Source organism: Bos taurus, chromosome X (assembly GCF_002263795.3).
Source record: "Bos taurus isolate L1 Dominette 01449 registration number 42190680 breed Hereford chromosome X, ARS-UCD2.0, whole genome shotgun sequence".
NCBI lineage: Eukaryota > Metazoa > Chordata > Mammalia > Artiodactyla > Bovidae > Bos > Bos taurus.
Genome location: NC_037357.1, coordinates 4,005,375 through 4,021,386, shown reverse-complemented (window position 1 = coordinate 4,021,386; position 16,012 = coordinate 4,005,375). Strand labels below are relative to the sequence as shown.

General features: G+C 45.6%; 1 protein-coding gene across 10 annotated transcripts in view; it reads left to right on the top strand.

Annotated features, from left to right (window-relative positions):
- Positions 1-16,012, top strand: part of SEPTIN6 (septin 6) — a 159,638-nt gene that overhangs the window by 107,221 nt on the left and 36,405 nt on the right. For all 10 annotated transcript variants that reach the window (XM_059883516.1, XM_059883515.1, XM_024988198.2 and 7 more), the window contains 1 exon segment: positions 4,733-4,928. In XM_059883516.1, coding sequence (XP_059739499.1) covers positions 4,733-4,928 — 196 coding nt within the window.

Below are 16,012 nucleotides of genomic sequence, written 5' to 3'. Positions count from 1 at the left end.
GATGGAATTCCAGTTGAGCTATTTCACATCCTAGAAAATGATGCTGTGAAAGTGCTGCACTCAATATGCCAGCAAATTTGGAAAACTCAGCAGTGGCCACCGGACTGGAAAAGATCACTTTTCATTTCAATCCCTAAGAAAGGCACTGCCAAAGAATGCTCAAACTACCGCACAATTGCACTCAACTCACACGCTAGCAAAGTAATGCTCAAAATTCTCCAAGCCAGGCTTCAACAGTACATGAACTGAGAACTGACAGATGCTCAAGCTGGATTTAGAAAAGGCAGAGGAACCAAAGATCAAATTGCCAACATCTGCTGGATCATAGGAAAAGCAGCAAGAGTTCCAGAAAAGCACCTACTTCTGCTTCATTGACTATGCCAAAGCCATTGACTGTGTGGATCACAACAAACTGTGAAAATTCTTAAAGAGATGGGAATACCAGACCACCTGACCTGCTTCCTGAGAAATCTGTATGAAAGTCAAGAAGCAACAGTTAAAACCAGACACGGATCAACGGTTGGTTCAAAATTGGGAAAGGAGTTCATCAAGGCTGTATATTGTCACCCTGCTTATTTAACATATGCAGAGTACATCATGTGAAATGCCAGGCTGGATGAAGCACAAGCTGGAATCAAGATTGCCAGGAGAAATATCAACAGCCTCAGATATGCAGATGACACCACCCTTATGGCAGAAAGCAAAGAAGAACTAAAGAGCCTCTTGATGAAAGTGAACAAAGAGAGAGTGAAAAAGCTGGCTCTAAACTCAACACTCAGAAAACTAAGATCATAACATCCGGTCCCATCACTTCATGGCAAATAGATGGGGAAACGATGTAAACAGTGACAGACTTTATTTTGGGGGCTCCAAAACCACTACAGATGGTGATTGCAGCCATGAAATTAAAAGACGCTTGCTCCTTGGAAGAAAAGCTATGACCAACCTAGACAGAGTTATTAAAAAGCAGAGAGACATTACTTTGCCAATAAAGGTCTATCTAGCCAAAGCTATGGTTCTTCCAGTAGTCATGTATGGATGTGAGAGTTGGGCCATAAAGAAAGCTGAGCACCGAAGAATGGATGCTTTTGAACTGTGGTGTTGGAGAAAACTCTTGAGAGTCCCATGGACGGCAAGGAGATCCAACCAGTCAATCCTAAAGGCAATCAGTCCTGAATATTCATTGGAAGGACTGATGCTGAAGCTGAAGCTCCAATACTTTGGCTACCTGATGCAAAGAACCGACTCATTGGAAAAGACCCTGATGCTGGGAAAGATTGAAGGCAGGAGAAGGGGATGACAGAGGATGAGGTGGTTGGATGGCATCACTGACTCAATGGACATGAGTTTGAGCAAGCTCCGGAAGTGGGTGATGGACAGAGAAGCCTGGTGTGCTGCAGTCCATGGGGTCACAAAGAGTCGGCCACGACTGAGCTACTGGACTGAAACTGAATGCACAGGCTTATTTGGGGGAATACAGAGGAAAATATATGTAAGGTATTTATTTTCAGTGGTGTCCACATAAGTAGGTGCTCCCGAAGCAATAACTTTTATTATTACTACTTGAACCTGCTTGTTTTATGGAAAAAGAGACTGGAATCCAGAAAAGGGGGAAGGGCTCAGTTTAGGTGACACAGTCATTTAGTGATAACCCGCCTGGGACTCTGCATTTAATCACTTGCAACAACTGAATTGCACAAGGTACCAGAGGATGCAAACATTAATTGCAGATGAGGAAAAGGGTTAAGCTTTTCGTTGTCACAGTGGTGTTGAACTCAGGGTAGAGAGGTCAACACCAGACTATCCCAAGGAATATAGTTTGAAAAAGCAGATTTCATATTCCATGTTTTAAAATGAAATCTTGAAAAAAAAATCTAGTGTTTCCAGGTTCCTATCTACATTAAGCCAATTGAGAGGAAATCCTCTCTACTGGTGGAGATGACTTAAAAAGGGTTAAGAAAGCCTGCTGTCCACTCTTGAGGAGGGAGGAGGAGAGAGAAATTGATCCCTGGGGACTCCTCAGGTTTCCTGCTGGAATGTAACGGCCAAGTCCCCACCTTTCTGCAGGGGCGTGGAATCTGCTGACCTGATGTGAGTTAGGCTCCCCTCCCATCCTCAATGCTCAGCCCAGGACAGCATCCCAGGCTTAGGCTGGGTCTGTGCCAGCCATGGAGAGGGAGAGAGTTCCTCGCCCCCACCAGTTTCCACATTGATGGCAACCTGGGTGGGAGCACTGAGAGCAATGGGACCAGTTCTTGATTTTCTGCCCTCTTCTCGTGTTGCAATTCATCACAATTCCCTAGACACCCGCTGGGTCTTTTCTTCCAGACACTCATCATTGAGTGTCTACTTTCCACAGCCCTTTTGCCCTGGCAGGGATCCGGATGGTCATTTTCCCTGTTGCCCTGCCCTGCCCAGCCCGCCCAGCCTCCCTTTCTCCAGCTGCACAAACAGGGTGGGCCCCTCCCTCTGCTTACTGCTCCTGAAGGCTCTGTGTGAGCCTCTGCTGGGCACTCCAGGGAGTCCTAGAAGCTGCCCATGCCCTGCTCTCAGAGAAGTCTTAGGATCAGGGAGTCAGGGGCCAGCTCTGGGTGCTGGGGAGACAGGGCCTACCACGTCTCAGGCCATTCAGCAGAGAGCTCACGGAACAGGAGAAAGGGTCTGAAAGTGGGGATGTAGAGGGACGATTTATTACGCATGAACAAAGAGGGGCTAAAATGTAGCTTGAGCCTCAGTGCCCGAGGGAAGGTGAGTTAGGGGGAGGAGCCACCCTGGTTTCCCAGCTCAGAGGTGCTGGCCTCTTTACAGTGGAGCTGCGCCCCACTTAGGGCGGGGAGGCGGATGTTGTGTGCCATTGCTCCGCTAAGTCTTCCACCTCCCATGGCAGAGGCCCCTCACCTCGCCAAATTTTTCTGGGGACGCAAATACTTCTGGTGCTCTTAGGGACGGAAAGAAAGGGCCTCTTTTGAGAGAGTGTTTGCTGCTAATAGGTATAGCAGATCCTGGCTGGAAATGTGATCTGTGTGAGGAACATTTCCCTGCACCCCGGCACTCAACCGCATTAGTCAGACCTGGCTATGAAATCGGGCTGGGGGGCCGGGTAGCCAGGCTGAGTTGAATGTTCTCCTTGTTTTCCCTCTCTGTCTCACCAATCTCTCCACAAAGAGAGCGCTCAGCAGAGACAGATTTTTTTTCTTAATTTATTAGTTTTTAATTGAAGGATAATTACAATGTTGTGTTAGTTTCTGCCCTACATCAGTATGGATTGGCCATAGGTATACATATGTCCCCTCCCTCTTGAGCCTCTCTCCCACCTCCCACCCCATCCCACCCCTCTAGGTTATCACAGAGCCCTGGTTTGAGTTCCCTGAGTTATACAGCGAATTCCCACTGGCCACCTATTTTACATATATTGGTATATATGTTTCCATGCTACTCTGCATTCAGCCTACCCTCTCCTTTCTGCCACTACCCACCCCCACCCCCCACCACGTCCATAAGTCTATTCCCTGTCTGTGAGAGACAAATATTTTTAAAAGCACCTCCTGTATTCATAGCTCATTATTCGGGATGAAAGAGGTTTGCAAGATGCAAAGCTAGACACACCCAGAGGGTGGAGGAGAGATGGACCATTTATGGGTTATCGGTTGAGCAGCTATAACTCCAGCCCTGGACTGCCCTGGAGACAGTGCTGTGGGTCACAAAGAGGGATGTGTCAGGCCAGGATTTGCCCAGGGCAAACCCATTCCCACCCCACCCCCGCCACTGCTCCCCATCAGGAAGACCTGTCAATTCTTACATCTCAAGGGATGGGAGCAGGGAAGGGGAGCAGAGGGGTGATGGTAGCGGGGCAGCCCAGGTCTCCAAAGCGCAGTCCTTGGCTCCTGGCAGTGGCTTAACATCCGTTGCGGCTCTTGGCTCTCAGGAATAACCTCCAAGAACCTTCACCAGTCCCCACAGCCCTGCCCCCACTCCCTAGTGTGAAAGCCAAGACTTTGAAATTCCAGTGGTTGAATTTATTAGTATCCTGAAGCCTGTTAGTTAAACAAACAAATGACTGGCTTGTTTGAAATCTGAAGGGAAGGATAATTTGTGGCCTGCTGAATTCCCTCCCCATTAGCTAAAAATGGTCTCCCCACTGGGATGTCCATCCCCTGCTGTCTGGGTCTGGCAGGGAATGGCGGGGTGGTGCTGAGAGGAGAAAATATTTATTTGAGGAGGGACTTCTGTCCCTTCTTTTAAACTTGAAGATAGCCCTTAAATTTTTCTTATCAAAGCTATACAAGTTCCTTGTAGAAAACTGGGACAATAGAGAAAAGCATAAAGAAGGAAGTGAAAACCACACACAACCCCACCACCCAGGCATGACTATTTGGTAAGAGTACACTGTATGCCCTTCCAGTCTTTTCCTAGGCATGATTCTGCCTCTCCTTCACCGCCTTTTAACACGGTTTCTTTTTCTGAGTGTAAAAACAATGCATGCTCAATTTTCAAATAGTACAAAAACATGAAGACTAAAAGGAAAATTACCCCCATTTCACTATCCTGAGATGACTACCGCTAATACGTTGCTGCAGTTCCTTAGACTCCTATTCACTTAACTGAGATCACCTAGTCCATCTAGTTCTAGGTGCTCTTCACTTAGTGTCTTACTGTGTATAGTCTCCCATGTCAGTGAATATACAACCAAAATATGCGTGAATGCATCACCATTCATTCTTTCATTTTTCAGGAGAGACAGGTTTGGGCAAGTCCACCCTCATGGACACCCTGTTCAACACCAAGTTCGAGGGGGAGCCAGCCACCCACACACAGCCAGGTGTCCAGCTCCGGTCCAATACCTATGACCTTCAAGAGAGCAACGTGGGGCTAAAGCTGACAATTGTTAGCACGGTGGGCTTCGGGGACCAGATCAACAAGGAGGACAGGTAAGGGAGGCAGTGGAGTGGAGAGGCGGGTGGGAAGCCCACGGGGAGGAGTTCACCACTAGGTTCTTGCCAAACCTCCTGTCAAATGACGCAGGCTGTCAGCAGAGAGCTCACTAGCGCCGCCTTCCGCCGGGGTTGCTGTCTATTTCAGTGCTCTACTCCACATGCTCTGCCGAAAGGAGAATGTCTTTCTCCTTCATTCAGCAAACATTTATTGAGTTCCTACCTTGTGCCAGGTACTGCCATGCTCTAACAATCTAAAGAAGAATGACCTTGTCTCTGACCTCGAGGCAGTCACAGGGAAGCTTGGTCTTAAATCAACAAGTTCCTTTGAGCATGACCTCCTCTGTAAAGGACAGGGTACAATGTTAAATGAGAACGGGAAGGAGAGAACAGTCAGCTCCACTCAGGGCAGGGTGTGGGGTGGGGAAGGGGGTGGGGAGAGGGGTGTTCAGGGAGGCCTGCACAGAGGAGGTGTGCCTGACCTGGCCTTTGAAGGGTGAATGATTTTGCTGGACAGACAAGGGAAGTTTGGAAAGGACATTCCAGGGAGGGACAACAGCTTGTATGAAGGCAAGGGCTGTGGAAGACCATGGCATACTCTAGGGGACTGCACTTGTTCTGTTTGGCTAGACCAGGGGTGAAGCTAGTGAAGGTTGTTTCAGGACCGCCACTTGCCCACGACCCTCCAAAGCCCTGGAACTAATTTCTAGTCATTGTGTTGTTTGCTCTTTCTTGGAGGGCCCTTCAAATCATATAAGCTTAGGTCCCCGTGATAGCCACTCTGTCCCTGGGCTGGTGCTTGGCATGAACTGGGGGAAAAGTAAGGGGAGATGAGCCTGAAGAGGTAAGAAGGGGCCGGATCATGGAGGGATTAATAGAATATGTGGATATGGGGCCACTGAAAAGCTCTATAAAGTAGAATGATGTGGTTGGATTGGCCTTTGAAGAAGGGGCTTTGGGATAGTATGGACATGGGCTGGAGAGCAGGAAGACCAACTAGGAGACTGTTGGACCAATTTGATGGAGGCCGGCGGTGAAACAGGGAAGAAGAGACAGTTGGGGTAACTGTTGGGTAGGTAAACTCAAGAGGACTTGGTAGAGAGGCTTGGTGTGAGGTCGGGAAGGCAAAAGAAGAACCTAGAATAAGGCTGAGATTTCTGGCTTTGGAGAGTGGACAGATGGTGTTGGCATTCAGAAAGAGGAACTCAAATTGAACCAGGTTTAAAAAGAACCAGCTCTGTTTTGGACACTGAGCTTGAGATGCCCATGGCCTGTTGGGAGAGGAGGTGCCCTTCATTGGTTGGCAGCTGAATGTGCAGGGTTTCGAGGTGAGGAAAGGGTCTGTGCTGGCAAAAGACTTGGGTTATCAAGGTAGAGGGACTGTGTTCCAGCCGGATAAATATGTAAGATCATCCAGGGATTGGAGTTGAGCGAGGTGAACACTGGGCTAAAAACAAAAGCCTGGGGATGTTAAGTCAGCAGATGGAGGAAAAGACATCCTTGAAAGAGACTGAGCTGGAATAAGCAAAGAGGTGGGAGGAGAGACTGTGGGTGGTTGAAAATGGTGTGCCAGGGAGGTCTGGAACGAGGCTCAGATGAGGACAGGATGAGGGCTGGGTTGAGGTGGGAAGGGGTCAGACACCATCTGCATTTAACTAAAAATCACATGTAATCCCACATGCTCTTCACAGAAAAGGTCATTCATCATTTTGAGCAAAGTGTCTGCTCATCCTTTGAGAATCCCCTTGCTTCTTAGCAAATTTGTATCCCAAATTTTTCTGTCTTTCCCTTAAAATAACAACAGCCGGACTCATTTCCTTATAATGAATAGATATATTTAGCTCCTTAAGATTTGAACTGAATTCTGTTTTCCATTTGCAATTCTAGATGAAGGACACCTCTGCTTTTTATAGGCTTGCTTATTGTGCTAATCTTGTTTGGGGGAGAATAAATTAAACCCTGGGGGAAAGGGGATATTTGGGTCACAATATGAGTGATTAATCTCAGCTGCAGATTGCTCGGCATCTTCTCAATTAAATATCTTATGGTTCTCAGTAACATACATTTGACACACCAAACATTGGAAAATGTCTGGATAATGATGGTTTGGGAGGGCTGAACTGATAGAACCCCTTAGAGGCTAATCTGCTTCTTTTATATTTTTAGTATGCTTACTGTTTTTCTTAATTATAAATATGATACATGCTTATATCGAATAACACAAACTCGAATGTAGAAATGAGACGCCTCTGGGAAATGGGCTGGGGAACAGGAGTAGAGTGAGTTCCTCTCCATTCTGACAAGGCCACGAAGGGATAGATAGGTCAGTGCAGCTGCACTAAAATAGAGCATCAGAAAGCCCTGCTTTACCAGGATGCGGAGGTAAACTGAGAAGAGCAGGGACTAAGGCTAGAGCCTGGGGAAAGCCACTATTTTTTAAGAAAAAGAACCATAAACTGGACTTCATTAATATTAAAAAGATTCACAGTATTAAGGAATTGAGAAGACATGTCACAGACAGGGAGAAAACATTTGCAAATCATATGTCTTATAAAGGACTTGTAACCAGAGTATTTTAAGAAAGCTTGCTTTTCCAAAATAAGACAACAACCCAATTAAACAAGTGAGCAAAAGTTCTGAATACACATTTCACCAAAGGATATACATGCATGATTCATAAAAACATCAAAAGATGCTCAACATCATTAGCCATTCAAGAAATGCAAATCAAAGCCACAACGAGTTATCACTTCACACCCACTAGAATGGCTATAACCAAAAAATAGAAAACAACAAGTATTGGTGAGGATGTGGAGAAATCAGAACCCTCATGACACTGCTGGCAGGAAGGTAAATGGTACAGACACTTCGGAAAAGAGTGTGGGAGTCTCTTCAGAAGTTAAACACAAGCTTGTCATAAAAGCCAGCAATAGCACTCCTAAATATATATCCACGGGAAATGGAAATGGGAAGGCTACCACTTGAAAGACGCTGGAGCAAAAGGAACTGGAGGGGGAGACAGAGCACAGGCTGGAAAAAGGGGTGTGCTTAGGAACCTAGGCTTTAGGCTCTGACAGAGCTGGGTTTGGCCCCATCCTGCTACCTATTAATTCAGGGATGTTGCACGGGATGTGTTTTGTTCAGGTCTCAGCCTATCTATCCATAACCAGTGTTGTGGTTCTTATGATTGCAAGATACCCTCAGTAATAACCATCAGGGAACTTGAAGGGGAAAAGGAGTTTATTACTCACAGGTCCTGGAAAGGAGAAGGCATACCTGGGGCCACACAGCAAGGTCGAGGGTCAATGATAGAGAGAGAGAGAGAGGACCTGGGCCAGGGGTTCTGATTTCCCTGCGATCAAGGGTGGGTGAGGTTGGGTGGCCTGTAGTTTTGCAGGCTTGCTCTTTATTGGTGAATTTAAAACGTGAGAGAGAAAACAAGTGGCTCAAATGGTCAATTATAGAAATTCACCAAGATCTTTAAAACAAAGAAGCCTGGGGTGGAGGGGTGAGGGGGTGGGGAAGGCTCGTTCCTTATCTTTCTGTGGCTGGCAATGTGTTTATTCGAGATAGCCGTCCTTGAAGTAATGTCTTATTGAAGTGGATGCCTCTGAAATCAAAGCTTAAATCAGGCACTTGAGTTACAAAAAAATGCAAGTTACAACTGTCAGGGCTCACACGACAACTCGGCACACATTCTTTTTTGTAAGTATTTTTGGCAGTGCTGGCTCTGCTGAGCTCAGGCTTTCTCTAGTTGCAGTGAGTGGGGTCTACTCTCTAGTCGCGGTGGCTTCTCTTGTTGCAGAGCACGGGCTTCAGAGCACAGGCTCAGTAGTTGGCAGCTTACAGGCATATGGAATCTTCCTGGACCAGGGATCAAACCCATGTCTCCTGCATTGGCAGATGGGTTCTTAACCACTGGACCACCAGGGAAGTCTGGCACTTAAATTCTTTATGCCTCAGTTTTCTGTAAAGAGGAGATGATGATAATACTAATATCTACCTAGAGGGTGATGGGTGAGGCATACTCCACATGTAAGAAATGCTTAAACAGTGTAAGAAATGCTTAAACAGCACAGGGTAACTAATGAACAGAAGATATTATTATGATCATGACTTTTATTGGTAGAAGAATCAAGGGAGAGTTGTATCATGTAGCATATGGGAGGATATGATAAATAGTGTCCAGGAAGATAAAAGCTGAAAAATATTGGGACTTCCCTGGTGGTCCACTGGTTAAGATGCTGAGCTTCCACTGCAGAGGCAACAAGTTCCATCCTTGGTTGGGGAACTAAAGATCCCACATAACCGTTTGGTGTGGCCAAAAAAAAAAAAAAAAAGGAAAAATATTCATTAGGTTTGGCAACATGAATGGAGGTCATTAATAAATACACTTAAGAATAACAATTCCAGGGGTATTGTGGGTGAAACTAGTTTGCCATGAGTGAATGGGAGATAAGGAAGTACAGGCATCAGACTAGCAGAAAGAGCAATTGAACAGAAAAATGAGTCCAAGATCAAATTCCTGTTTCTGTGAGAATTTAGCATTTGTCATTAGCAAGGAAAAGAATGGACTATTCAAGAAAATGTGCTGGGGAAATAGGTCATCCATCAGGAAAAAATAAGACGAGACCCTCCCACACAAGTACCAGTCCCCAAAATAGATTCCAGTTGGATTAAAAACAATTTCTAAAAATACGAGGCAAAAACATAGAATATTTTTGTAACTTTGGAGGGTAGAGAAGGCCTTTCTAGTTGTGATGCAAAGTCCAGAAGTCAGAGAAGACTGACAGATTTAAATTCGTTAAAAATTAAGCAAAACAAAACCTTTGTCTTGTGGATGAAAATTGTCACCTGCCTTATCAATAAACAAAGGATGTTGCATCAGGGCAGCGTCCACTGAGGCCACCCACAACAGTGCATTCCGGGCGGACTCAGGATGGATGGAGAAAAGCAGAATACTGGCCCTGGACAGTTAAGATGCCTATCAAAGGCATGATTTCAGTGAGCCCCGCCAGACTCTTGCCTCTTCCCATACATAGAAAAGCACTGCACTCATTAACTTGAGATGTCTGGTTTTCTTTAACTAGCAGTAGTCTTTTGATGGTCTGACTATCTGGATTTTGTTGCAAAACCCGCTGGATATCTGTCTCTTCTGTTACCTCTTCGGAGCAGTCCCTTAGAGCTGAGAAGGTGTCTTCTAGGCTTAAGTCCTCAGTTTTATTCACCAAATAAAACATAATTCTCAGCTTTTAGGTTGTGCATTTTTTCAGTCAATAGTCTATTGAAAGATATTATAAGCAAAAGCAAAACCAAACTACACATGGGGAGAAAATACTTGGAACCTATATAGCAGACATCGATCCCTGGGTTGGGAAGAGCCCCTGGAGAAGGGAACAGCTACTTACTCCGCTATTCTGCCCTGGAGAATTCCATGGTCAGAGGAGCCTGGCAGGCTATAGTCCATGGCATTGCAAAGAGTCGAACATGACTGAGTGACTTTCTCTTTCACTTTTTCATAAAGCAGACAAAGTGTTTTTCTAAAATGTAAAAAGAGCTTCTGCAATTCAGTGAGAAACAAGTAGTTGACAGAAGGGGAAATGTAAGTGGACCATCAATATATAAAATGATGGTCATTCAGCTTCTTCAGTGATCAGGGAAATGTGAAATGAAACAATGAAGTATTTTTTTCATCTATCAGATTTGCAAAAATGAAACATAAAAATACAACATCCATTAATACCAGCTAATTTCATTCATCTTGCTGGGAGTGTAAATTGATACAGATTTTGTAAAGGGTAAATTTGACAGTATCTATTAAAATTTTAAATGTGATAAGCTAAGTCCTTAAAATAAATTTCTCTCTATTTATAAATATACATCCTATCGATTTTGTTTCTCTGGAGAGCCCTGACTAATACAACCATCAATATCAATAGATATCAGGGCTTCCCTGGTGGCTCAGTGGTAAAGAATCTGCCTGCCAATGCAGGAGACACAGGTTTGATCCCTGGGTCGGGAAGATCCCACATGCCGCAGAGCACCAAAGCCTGTGTGCCACAACTATTGAGCCTGTGCTCTAGAGCCTGAGAGCTGCAACTGAAGCCCACATGCCCTAGAGCCTGCGCTCCGCAACAAGAGAAGCCACGGCAATGAGAAGCCCAACTAGAGGGTAACCCCCTCTCTCCACAACTACAGAAAAGCCCATGCAGCAACGAAGACCCAGAACAGGAAAAAAAAAATTTAAATTCAGTAGATATCAAGTTTTTGAGTCTCAAAATGAATTACTCTTTAACCATCAAAACATTTCACTCTAAAAGAACTCTCGTTTCCAAACAAAATAAAAAATGAAAAAAAAAAAAAAGAAATGTGAGTATCTTATGATACAGCAGGTCCATCTTTACATATATGGCCTAGAGAAATGATTGCACATGTTTGTAAAAGGCCCACAGAAAGGATGTTCACTGTATCATTGGTTATGGAATGAGAAAAAAATTTAAGCAGTTTAAATTTCCACCAAGAGGGCAACGAAATGAGCTATAGTACCGCCATACCAACCGCCATACCATGGACCTGTACTTGGCCATGTAAAAGAACGAGTTAAATCTATACATACTCACATAAACAGGTCGCTAAGTGAAAACAAGAAGTTGAAGAATGATACACAGATCATGATGCCATTTGTATAAATCTACCCCTTCCCAATAAAACAAACATTTCTCCCTTTCTCCCCCTCTCCTTTCCTCCCTGCCCCTCTTTCTGTTTATGCTGCTGCTGCTGCTGCTAAGTTGCTTCAGTCGTGTCCAACTCTGTGCAACCCCATAGACTGCAGCCCACCAGGCTCCCCCGTCCCTGGGATTCTCCAGGCAAGAACACTGGAGTGGGTTGCCATTTCCTTCTCCAAAGCATGAGAGTGAAAAGTGAAAGTGAAGTCGCTCAGTCGTGTCCGACTCCCAGCGACCCCATGGACTGCAGCCTACCAGGCTCCTCCATCCATGGGATTTTCCAGGCAAGAGTACTGGAGTGGGGTGCCATTGCCTTCTCCGCTCTCTGTTTATAGAGACATAGAAAAAAGTCTGTATGAATAATCAAACTAAAAATAGTAGTTACCTCTGAGAATAGTAGATTAAGTACACGTATTGCTTGCATGATTATGAATAAATTTTTTTAAAAATTGAAAAAATTTCAAAGGAAGCAGATATAGTGGGTGTAGACTGCTCCTTTAAAAAGCTTTTCTGAGCTGGGAAAAAGATAAAGCAGAATCCAGAGGGAGGCAGGGAGGTCATGGGTAAGTTTTATGAGGATGGAAGAGATGAAAAGGGCTTGAACAGGAGCAGAAACTTCAAGGATAGATAGGAAGAGGCTGATGTAAGAGAAAGAATCCATAAGACATAGTAACCAGTTGACATGGGGGACCTAGTTCAGGTTATAAAATTCTGAATGACTACTGTATGCCTGGAGAAGGAGATGGCAACTCATTCCCGTATTTTTGCTTGGAGAATCCCATGGACAGAAGAGCCTGGTGGGCTACAGTCCGTGGGATTGCAATAGTTGGACATGACTTAGCGACTAAACCACCACTGTGTGCCAGGTACAGTGTGAAGGGCCAGGAATACTAAGAAATAAGGCATAATCTGTAATTAAGGAACTCACAGTTTAGTAGAAGAGGCAAATATACGTGCACAAATTCTACATAATATGGTAAGTACAGTAACAGAGATGTGTGGAGAAGAACTGTGGGAACAGGCAGTCAAGCCTGGTGGTGGGAGTATATAGTTTGAAGGATGCAGAAAGGGGAGAGGAGGTGATCAGGAATGACTGGGCTAAGTTTTCAAGTTTTGCAAGTTGAGTACAAGGTAGCCAGCTGTCTTATAGTGGGTATTCAGTACACATTTGTTGAATGAATGATGAATCAATATATACATTGATGGGGAAAATAAACACCTCTTAACTTTTCATGATTTAAAACGTAAAGTAGGGGCTTCCCTGGTAACTCAGTGGTAAAGAATCTGCCTGCCAATGGAGGAGACACCATTCGATCCCTGATCAGGGAAGATCTCGCATGCCTTGGGGCAAGTAAGCCCGTGCACCACAACTGCTGAGCCTGTGCTCTGCAACAAGGGAAGCCACCACAATGAGAAAGCCCAAGCACCGCAACCAGAGAGTAGCCCTCGGTTCTGCACAACTAGAAAAGAGCCCACACAGCAATGAATACCCTGCACAGCCAAAATAAATAAATAAAATAAAATTTAAAAGGCTAAAAATATGCAACTCACAGACATATAAAACAAATTTATGGTCATCAAAGAAGGATAAATTAGGAGTTTGGGATTAACAGATATACACTATATAAAATAAACAAGGACCTACTGTATAGCACAGGAAACCATATTCAATATCTTGTTATAACCTGTAATGGAAACGATCTTAAAAAGAAGATATATCTGTATCTCTCAGTCAGTCAGTCAGTTCAGTCGCTCAGTCGTGTCCAACTCTTTGCAACCCCATGAATCGCAGCATGCCAGGCCTCCCTGTCCATCACCAACTCCTGGAGTTTACCCAAACTCATGTCCATCGAGTCGGTGATGCCATCCAGCCATCTCATCCTCTGTCGTCCCCTTCTCCTCCTGCCCGCAATCGCTCCCAGCATCAGGGTATCTGTATCTATAGATATATCTATATATGGCTTCCCAGGTGGCGCTAAATGGTAAAGAACCTGCCTGTCAATGCAGGAAGCGCAGGAGACGTGGGTTCAATCCCTGGGTAGGGAAGATCCTCTGGGGAAGGAAATGGCAACCCACTCCAGTATTCTTACCTGGAGAATCCCATGGACAGAGGAGCCTGACGGGCTACAGTCCATAGGGTTGCAAAGAGTCAGACACAACTGAAGTGACTTAGCACGCATGCACACATATATACACATAACTGATTCATTTTGCTGTACACCTGAAACGAACACAACATAAATCAACTATACTTCAAACAACAACAAAAATCCCCAAAGTATCCACTGAGTGTGTTAACTCGGATGCTGGTGAGGGTGGAAACCAGTCTACAATGTGTTGAGGAATGAAGAGGAAGTAAAAATAAATAAATGAGTAGATTGTCCTTTCAAAAAACATCTCTATCCATGCACTAAATATTTATGGGGCGCCTGTTATATGTCAGGCCCTGTAGTAGGTGCAAAAGAGAGACTTGACTGGTAAGGAAAGAGAAGACACAGGGCCGTAGTTGGAGAGAAATGTGTGGTTGAGGAGGACTGGCTGAGGGAAGATCTTTTTTTTTTTTTTTTTTTGAGACGAGGGAAGACATAAGCCTGTTCATAGGTTTCAGGGAGGGGGAGTGATCAGTAGGAGGTGAGGAGCTGATAGATAGCAGGTTCTCAAAAGAGCCTGAAAGGAATGAGATCAAGTGCACAGGGGCTGATGGACCTTGAACAGGATGAGGGATGCTTTGTCCTCAGAGGCTAGAGGACACAGAGAAGGCTAGGGAGTGAGGCAGGTTGGGGTAGTATGAGCCTGGTGACCCAGATTGTGCTGATAAAGTGGCAGGTGACACGGTCCTGTGAGAGGGAAGGGTCACAGATGAGTTTCGGAGCTTGAGGAAAGTGGGGACAGTTTGGCCTGGTCAGTGAAAGCAGTGGGAAGGAGCCAATTGAGCCCAAGCAAAGGGATGTCATATTGTTTTAAAGGCGTATGTGAGGTTGGAGGCCAGGAATTTGGGCGCCAAGACCCCACGTTTTGTGATTGTGTCTAGTCAAATTCAGCGGCAGTGGTCTACGAGCAGAGGGAAGATACTGAAATATATCCAGTCCAGCAGTTCAGCCAGGCAAGGAGGGTGCAATGGGAGAGGAGTTGATAAAAGAGTGTTTGGGGCCATTGATTAGGGGGTCAGACCAGGCCAACAAGAAGATGAGGCCATGAGCGGCTGATAGCCTGTAAGATAATGAAGAGACCAAGGTACCAGAGGATTCTATGAGGTGAAAGATCAAGTTTAGGCGCATAGAGACATAGGAGAGTTGGAAAGATGTGTGGCAATGGTTAGAGAGCGGAGTGTTAGAGGCTATCTTGGGTGAGGCTGGCCTGGCGAATGGTCTGGTGTGAAGGTGGCTGAAGTAGAAGGGTCTGGAGGTGGGGGAAGTTGAGGCCATCAAGGAAGAAAGAGGCTGGAGGCTGATGGCTTGTCCACAAGCACATTGCAGTCACCCGGAACAGGAAGAAAGACTGGGTCAGGCACCTCCGGAAGAGGATGAAACAGGTCTCAAATGGAGAGTGTTGTTTTACACAGAGGCAGAGGAGTAATGGTCTAGAAGTGCTCAGGGTCTGCCTGGATGCCCACTGCACTGAGCCCAGCGTACACAGGTTGTGGGAGAATGAGGAGCCTACACAGGAGGGGGCTGCTAGGCAGTGGGATCCTCAGGAGAGAATTAGGTTTCCAGTAGCATGAAGAGATAGGCAGGTGCTATGAAGAGGAAGGTGGCATATGCTACTTCTCAGACTTTAAAGTAGCATATGAGCCACTGTGGCTCTTAATAAGATACAGATTCTGATCCTGTGGGTCTGGGTTGGAGACTGGAGAGTCTCCATTTCTAACAAGCCTGCCAGTGATGCTAGTGCTGCCAGTTTGGGGACCACACTCTGAGTGGCAGTTTTGTTCACCATGGTTCAGGAGTTTCAGAGGGCACAGTGGACATAGTTTGGAGGGATAGTGAGTCCACGAGGAGAGAGCAGAATAGTGATGAGCATAGAGGAAAGAGGTGATTGGAAGGATGGAGTAAGTGAGGTGTTGTCACTCTGAGCGCTGTTCCAGGAGACCTGACCATGTGATATCTTGGCTCTGATGCCTGACATGGTACTGTTTGAGTATGATGTCTGTGACCAGGTCTTCTGGGTTTCCAGCAGGGGAGCTTCTGATAGCTGTGTTTACACAGAGGGCTGGCATGTGGGAGAGGGAGACTGGGGTGACTTCTGGGTGTCTATGAAGTGTGATAGGAGCCAGTGGTAACTGAGGCCATGACAGTGAACAGGAGCACCCAGGGCTAATGTGCCTGTGATGTGCAGAATGACCACAAAAGATGGTCC